At 35.2% G+C, this 8,877-nt stretch overlaps 1 protein-coding gene across 1 annotated transcript in view; it reads right to left on the bottom strand.

Annotated features, from left to right (window-relative positions):
* Positions 1–3,721: 3,721 nt before the first annotated feature.
* Il13ra1 (interleukin 13 receptor subunit alpha 1) overlaps positions 3,722–8,877 on the bottom strand; it is a 45,038-nt gene continuing 39,882 nt past the window's right edge. The window contains exon 11 of the mRNA XM_010622655.1: positions 3,722–6,218. Coding sequence (XP_010620957.1) covers positions 6,126–6,218 — 93 coding nt within the window. The 3' untranslated portion in view covers positions 3,722–6,125. The remainder of the gene's footprint in view (positions 6,219–8,877) is intronic.

Here is an 8,877-nt window from a genome sequence, read left to right as displayed (position 1 = left end):
TACCAATAAACTCAATGAGAAAAAAAAGTAACTAGGGCCAGGGATTTAGCTCAGTGGTTCCACCACCTGCCTCACAAGCACAAGATCCTGAGTTCGATACCTGGTACCCCCCCAGCAAAAGGTAACTAAAAAATAGTGACCAAAGTAAAACATACATTAGCTCTTTACAAAAAACGTTGGAATTGATATCATAGTGGTTCCCTCTGAGTTTTTGTCATTAAAAAACATGCCTCCATGCATAGAGGTATGATACAGTACCATGATACATAGTAGGGACCGTGCTTTATCAGAGCTACATTTAATGATATTACTCTAGAATGTTCTCTTTCCAGATGATGATTAAGATGCTAATAAAAAAAAAAATGGTCCCAGGTACCACAACAGCAACAGAACTTTGCTGTTTTCTGGATATTACTCTTTTCTTTGTTTGTTGTTGTTGTTTTGTTTTGTTTTGTTTTGTTTTCAATGGAATGTGCTGAATGTCTATAATTTTGTTCAGATGACTGCAGAACCTGGAAAAGCTGTTGCTCCTATTAATGAATAACATACTGCTATTATTGGTCTTTTTATATGAATATATATATATATATACATATATAATTTGAATTTTTGGAAACTTTAACTGTGCTGTAGACTTTGGAAAAAGTTATCCCAATTTACTGTGTTGAGTTGGCATTGTACAGAATTAACAGCCATATTGGTCTAGAAAGTTAATTTTTTTCCATTTCTACAGGGGTAATGCACTTAAATATGTAAGGTCATATCTACGTGGGTTTGATTACAGAAACTAATAAAGTATTCTCTAAAAAATGAAAAAAGAGAATAATATAAGACTACAAGAGCAAGAAGCAATTTAAATATGTTCAAGGACCATTTTCATCTTCAGAATTAAGGATTATTTTAATTTTACATCATTGCCTTTTCTCTTTTCCTTTCCTTTTTAGTTTTATTTTAGGATTCCCTATTTTTAATGTTCATATAGAAATTTCTTTAACTGAAATACTGAATAGTTTCTCTGGTGTGATAAACTATAATAGTACACAAGATCCTAATGAGATAATTAAGAATGTGAACTAGGAAGTAAAGGGCTAAAGGTGTAGGGAAAGTGGGAAGGGTAGGGGAAAGGTAATAAGGGAGAGGAAAAAATATGAGAAAATGAAAAGATGGAAATAAAGTGTTTGTAGATGGGGAGGGGAGGAGGGGGTGAAGGGAGGGCAGGGACAAGGGGAAAAAATGAGAACCAAGACCTATCATGTAAAGGTACAGGATCCCAATAATGAATGTTAATCGTATTGTATATCTAGATTGTACCAATAAACTCAATAAAAATTTTTAAAAAAGAGCTCCACAATTGTCTTACATGTCCTCATTGCTGACAAAAAAAATACCTGACATCCAAAGTTAAAGGAGGAAAGATTTATTTTAGCTTATATTTTGTAGAGTTTAGTCCATAGTCAGCTAGTTGCAAGGCAGAGTGGCATGGAAGAGGGGCATGACAGAGGAGAAACAGTCCATAATAGGGCAACAAAGAGGAGGAAGCGACAAGCCTCCCCTTTGCTTCTCTTTTATTCTATCCAGGCTACCAGCCTATTGGATGGTGCCACTCACACCAAGTGTGGCTTTCCCATTATCCACACCCAGAACTATGCTGATCCAATTAGTGGACTTAGCCAGTACTACACATCCTTAAACCTAGTATCACACATCCATGATCCAGCCACTTCCTAAAAGTCCCACCTATTAGCACATGAGGCTTTGCATGGACATCTAAATATAAGCCATAATAACAATTCATGGCCACTGTTGTGTATGAATGAATAAGTGACTAAATCTGACATCTTTATTTTACAGATGGGGAAAAATACCCAGACAGGGAGAGACATCTGCCAAAGTTCTTCTGGAACATCTAATTCAAACTTAGACTTCTCCTTTCCAATGTAGACACCCCTGATATTAAGCCAAACTTCATTCCTATTATCTAGCACCTTGCCTGGTGCATAGGTGAATGAATGCACCAATAAATTTTAAGATAGTATTAAGTTTACAAGTAAATGATTTAAATTTCCAGGCTTCTAGTTGATAAACAATTTGACAATAATGTAAATAAGGTTTCTTCTTTAGACAGCTCAGTCCTTGGGTAAATGAATAAATACATCACTTTAAAACCAAGTTAACTTGTATTCCAATTTTGTTTCAGTTACTTACTAGCTGTGTAATTTTGCAACAGAATCCTATCATTTTATATCTGTTTTTTTCATCTCTAAAATGAAGATAATGCAACCTATCTCATGGGACTGATATAGGGAATAAATGAAATAATGTTACTTGATACACAGTAGCAACTTGAAACTATAGATTTTTCTGTTTCTATCCAGTAGTCTACTACATGTTGAAAACTCACAATGAAATATTAATGGTCACTTATTTGGTTTCCATTGGGAAAGAGTTAAAAACTAAAGAACCTTCAGGATGAAATCATTTTGGGGCTTGATGTCAAAAATATCTAGCATATCCAGATGTCAGTAAAACTCCACTCTTGTGTAAAGTAAAAGCATACCAAGATTTAGTTTCAGTATTTCCAAAAATGTTATTGCTTGGCCTAATCATTAAGGTTCAAAGAAAACAAAGTACTGGAATAAATCCTTTTGTTTCCTCACTCTTCTATAATGACTAATATCCTACTAACACAATATGCTATTCATATCAGTATAGAGTTACTTTTTTAAAAAGTCAGAGTTCATGGTAATGACAAAATGGTAAAACACACTGGAAAGCAAATGTGCTTAAATCATTAGCTCCTCTCCTCCCTAAAACTTGATGAGCATGCTTGTAGCTACAGAAATTTGGTTTCCATAGACTTTATACGGATGTATGGTCATAAGAGTCCCCAGTTAAAGGATTTCTGTTGGGCCCAGGATTTAGCTCAGTGGTTCCATGCCTGCCTTGCAAGCAAAAGGGCCCGATCCCCAGTACTCCACAAAAATTGTCATAATACTCAGTGATGACATGTTAAGAATTAGAACAGGAGCTGGGCATTTAGCTTTGTAGTTCTGGCACCTGCCTCGCAAGTGCAAGCACCCAAGTTCAATCCCCGGTACCAAAAAAAAAGAATTAGAACAAACAACTATAATTACCTGGACATGGGTTTCCAAAATCTTCACAGATAATTCCAAATAGTTACAGAAATAACCAGGTGAGCACCCAACCTAATTCTAGGGTTTGGATCTGGCAGAGACATAGAGTAATTTACAAATATGGTCTGGCTACAGATATGCTCTTAGAAATTAATATAAGTGATAAAAACTGTATGACATTTAAATTATGTTGCTGTGATTACAGAAAATATGAAACTATATTACTATTTAAGAGGATAACTATTGATAACTGATTCTTAGTCTGAAGTCTAACCTGATGATTAATTTGTAACTAGACGTCCCCCATCTCACACACCATGAAAGTCAAGTATATTGTATCATTTGTCTATCATGCAAATTATGACAGCAAACGTACTTAACTCTATGTTCAGTTTAATATTGGAAAGGACCAGTTCTGCATTTCCATTATTTGTTATAACTACAATTTATCAAATACTTAGGTCCCTTTATGTGCTACCTGCAAAGACAGTGCTAATATTAAGCTAAATACATGTGTTATCAGAAAACACAGGCATAGCAGAACAGCAAGGAAGAATCTAATAAATGATTATAAAACAGCAACCTTGGAATATTTTTTACAATATTTATTCTTTTAACTCCAATTTTCTCCACCACCTACTCCTTACAACATTTTCCCCCACAATAAGACCAAAAGAAAGTATTCAGGTGACACACAAAAAGACAATTTCTATTTATTTTTCTCAAGCATTCATATAAGAAGCAAAAAATGACCCTAGTTCAAGACATTACCTAAAATGTTAACATTGTTTCATTTATACCTTCAGTGCCCAGATGCAGAAAACCTTTCTGAATGAAAGAGTAAGAATGACAATCCTTACAGCGGGTTTTCTTAGGTATATGTGGGGGGCGGGGAACATATAGGTCAGACAGAAAAATGAAAAACGACCCTGCTGTTTTCCTATAGGTGAATGCATTGATTCCTCTATGAGTTCCTATGACTTGGGAGTCACTTTTTAGAAACTTGACAACAATTTTAAGTACTCCTATAATTTACTGTCCCCTTCTCTGTTAGCATTGTACTGCCAAAAGAAGATAGAAACAAAATATCATTTCCCAACTCATAGGCTGTATGACTATCACTCTCAGTAGTTCCTTCAAAATTTCCAAGCATTCTCCTCATGCCATCAAAATAGGTTAGCAGGAAAACAAATGGCTTTGGTTGAGACATTTTGGTGTTTTGCTTCACAGAATTATAAAGTAGGAAGTAATCTTGTTTCTACACAGGAAACCCAAGTGTTCTTTCTAGTGAACAGTGGAATAAGGTGAACACTTGCTATGCCTATATCTCAGCCTCAATGTGACTTATATACTAAAAGCACAAAGAGTAAACAACACCCATTCCAATTTCCTCAGAGATGCCAGGGCACAGTGCTCCTCTGCTACTATAGGAGCAGGCTGCTGTGCTTGTCCAAACCTGTGGAGAGTAGGGGCCTCTTATCTCCCCTGCCCTAAGAACAGGCATTATAAGTAGCATTATTTTATTAATATGAACTGGTAAATGTTTGGAGAAATTGTGATATAATATTCTTAAGTCACTATTAACAATCTGAATGTGTGTGTAAGCCAGCAAAGGAGAGATACCTCTCCTTTACTTCTTTAAATTTGGAGGAAATAGTAGAAGGAACATATGTACATACATTGTGGAAATGGGGGAGAATAGAACCCTAACATATGCAAAAAATGAGTATATATGTGGAGCCCTGGATATCAATATATCACATAAAATATACTTAATCATTTGTGGCAAGGAAAAGAGGAATCTAGGGTCCATTTTATAGACAGAGAAATGAATATAACTATGCCTTTTTTCCTCAAGGAAATAGCTAAGTTCTAAGTGAAGATATGCACAGAGAAACATCAAATGCTGAAAACCCTCAGTAATTACAGACTTGCATGGAAGTTACAAAATACGTAAGAATTAGTGACTGTTTCTGTCTATTCACACTGTACCTGAGATGCAAATCCCTCCCTGCTCCTTTAGGTGTTCTGAGCAGATTTATTTCCTAATTTCTAATGAAGCTCAAAAGATCATAAGGAAGGGATGAAGGAGGGTAATATTGGAATGGAAGTTGGGGAGTTAAAGTCTGAGAAATTACTGCGTGGAGATAAAGGAAGTGGTAAGAACTGAGGAGTACCAACTATACTGTAAACCTGTGGGGGGGTGTCCCTCACAAACTGGGGAAGGAGCACAAGCCAAACACGTAGCCAATATTTGATCTGAGTAACAGAAGTGAAGAAAAATACGTCATTAGAGATTCCTTGGTTCAAACTCTAATACCCAGTGAGTAATTCTGTTCCACTGAATTTAAAAGCCTGCAATGGCATTGAATGGTCTTGGTACAGAAGCTGCCTCTACTCTTCTATATTTTTATGATCATAGCCAATACTGATTTCTGATTGAAAGCAGAGGAAAATATTATCACAATGGATGTTTCCAGACTTCTAAGGAGTTTCAGTAGCCACAAACATTATTCAATGGGATCCAAACAACACATATCAGGTAGTATCAATTTTGGTTGCTAGATATTCTGTGAGTCACATTCGACATTAGCATTTACATCTAAAAATAAGTTCTCTAACAAATAAAATTTCTTGATGTTACTTGACACAGAAATATGCATCAAGCATAGATCCCTTAGGAAGCTGTCATGGTTCTCAATGAGATTAAACTCTATCATCACGTTTTTGCTTTGTCCCTTAGTTTGAAGATTGCAATGGACGCCTGCCTTTACAATTCAGTAAGAAGACTTCTCTCTCATCTCCAAAGGGCCCAATATTTTTTAGTTTTTTTGGTGTATGACTTACACAAAAACTTGGGGCTCTTATGAGCCGCCTGTTTTTAAAGGATCCAGTAGTTCCAGTTTCTATTTAATGAGTCCCCAGATAACAAATGGAGAATATGATGAATCTTCACAAGGTCACACTGAAGGCAAAAATAAATTATCCTAATCACTGAGAGGCTTTCTTCAGGTTTTCTATCAGCACTACAGAGTCAGTTTCTTCTTTGGATTGCTTCTCATAGATGTCATACTTCTTCCAGTGCTGCAAAGGAAGAAAAAACATACATGATGATTTTTCTAAGCAATGTTCTTTTCCTGAGAACTCACAGACAATGCTTATTTTTAGGTTTGCATGTGTGGAATCATGAGTATGTTTCCTGGTTTTTGTTTCCTGATTTAAGAATATTCATCTGTTTTAAAAATTAATACAACAAAATAATCAAGAATTTTTTTGGGGGGTACCGGGGATTGAACTTGGATCCTTGCGCTTGCTTGCAAGGCAGGCCAACAAACTGCTGAGCTAAATCCCCAGCCCTAATAAAGAATATTAAAGGCTGGGAAAGCATGGGAATGTTGCCTGATATTTACTGGTCTCAAAACATACACAAATTTGGACATCTTCAGAATTAGAAACAGCCTTTGCTGATGAAAAAAAAGAGTAGCATGCATTCCTTAACTGTTTTCACTTGGACAGTTATTATCTTCAGTTTCTTACCAAATTTGACCACTGCTCCAGTGACACAACAAGCTTAAAAAGTCAATTAACATCTAGAGCAATGGTAATATATAGGACGCCTTAAAAGTCTTAGTGCAGTTAAAACCTCTGAAAGGTGTTGTATTAGTAGCATTATCTAACATCAACTGCTAGATATTACGGATAAGACAAGTTCATTCTGAATACAATTCAAGTATGTCTCTTATGGTGAAAGCCTTTACTTGTAACTTTGGGGGAAGGGTGAAATCTGGGCTGCATTCTCTCACCTATAAAAATCAAGTTGTTAAACTAAACCAGAGGGGAAACAAACTATTGCCCACAGGCCAATATTGCTAGCTGCCTGTTTCAGTAACTAAATTTTTATTGGAATATGTTCATTTGTTTCTATATTACCTATAGCTGTTTGCATGCTATAACGGTAGAGTTGAGCTGTAACAGAGACTGAATAGCTTGCTAAACCAAACATTTTGTCTACTAGGCCCTTTCCTGAAAAATGTTGCCAACCCCTGCCTTAGATTATGTCTAAACTCCTTTTTTTTGTTTGATAGTCTGTGGTTCTTAAAGCTTAGCGAAGGAAACAGAAATAAAGAAAATAGAAACAAGAGCAACTATGACTATTCAGCTGCTGCAGATTGTGCAATGAGAGATGGACCAAACAAGTTAGGAGCAGCCTGTTTTAGAGAATTTATGAGAGACAAGTTGGGAAACACTACTTAAAATATACAAACTAGAACCGGGGATTTAGCTCAGCGGTTCGGTGGCCTGCCTCGCAAGCGCAAGGACCTGAGTTCGATCCCCAGTACCAAAAATAAATAAATAAATAGATAGATAAATAAATAAATAAAATAAAATATCCAAATTATTCTAACAAAATTATTTAATACTGACATGCCTAGTGGAGTGGGCCAAAGTTAAAACTACTGATAATTCCAAGTGCCAATTAGGATGCCGAGTAACTGGCTCTCTCACATACTGTTGGTGAAAATGTATAGTACAGTCACTATTTCTTATAAAACTAAGCATGTGCTTACCACATGATCCAGCGGTCCCACTCATTTCTTCTTACCCAGAAGAAATGAAAACATGTGCATAAGGATTTCTACAGGAATTTTTATACCAGCTTAATTTATAATAGCCCTAAACTGGACACAGCCCCAATATTCTTAGAAAAGTGAATGGTTAAACTATGGTATGGCTATACCAAGAAATACTGCTTAAAAATAAAAAGGAATGAACTACTGAAATATGTAAAGGCTTAGATGTCTTATAAATGTATTATACTAAGTGAAAGAAACCAAATTCAAAAGCTATGCATTTTATTATTCCACTTATATAAATGACATGCTGGAAAAGGTAAACCTTTAGGGACAGAATATAAATCAGTGGTTGCCAAGGTCTAGGATCAGGAAGGGAGCTGACTGTAAAGAGGTATGAGGGAATTTTGGGGTATATTAAAATATTATTTCTTCTTCATCATCCTTTTTTGGTATTGCAGTACTGGAGATTTAACCCAGGGATCAAGACTAGGCACTGAACTATATCACCAGCCTGAACTCCTCCTGCCTCCGCCTCCCAAATGTGGTGGGATTACAGGAGTGCATACCACACTTACTTAATAGTCTATATATCAATTGGAGCAATGGCTATAAAATTGCACAATCTCCTAAAACACTTCTAATTGGATACTTAAAAAGAGCAAATTATATTGCATATAAATTATATTTCAGCAAACTTGATTTTTAAAAAATCTGAAATGTAAAGACTTCTAATTAAAGCAATCTGAAAAAGTACATGACCTCAAAATTATGGTTTATTCAATAAATAGCACAAAGACAACTGGCCAAGCATTTGAAAAACAAAGTTAAACCCTACCTCACAGATTACACAAATAAGCCCCTGATGAATTAAAGACCTAAATGCAAAAAACAAAATCAAGTAATAGAAAAATGCATAGAGAAATGTAAGTATGTATGTATGCGTATATAGAAAAAAATATATATATAGTGGAAAGCACTTTCTATACATAAAAATATAGGAAGTTTTAGTACAGAAAAAGTGAAAATATTTTTTACATCATGAATAAAAAAAAAGGCAAAAATGGATAAGCCAAAGAGTTAATATATGACATAGAAAAACTTTTTAAACCACTAAGAAAAAAGATGAATAACACAGGGTAAAAACAGAATTTCACAAAATAATTAATTTA

The sequence above is a fragment of the Fukomys damarensis genome, unplaced genomic scaffold, assembly GCF_012274545.1.
Source record: "Fukomys damarensis isolate Sample0158 unplaced genomic scaffold, DMR_v1.0_HiC HiC_scaffold_39, whole genome shotgun sequence".
In the NCBI taxonomy this organism is placed as follows: Eukaryota; Metazoa; Chordata; class Mammalia; order Rodentia; family Bathyergidae; genus Fukomys; species Fukomys damarensis.
Note: the sequence above shows the minus strand (reverse complement) of the source record. Positions and strands in the feature narration are given on the sequence as shown.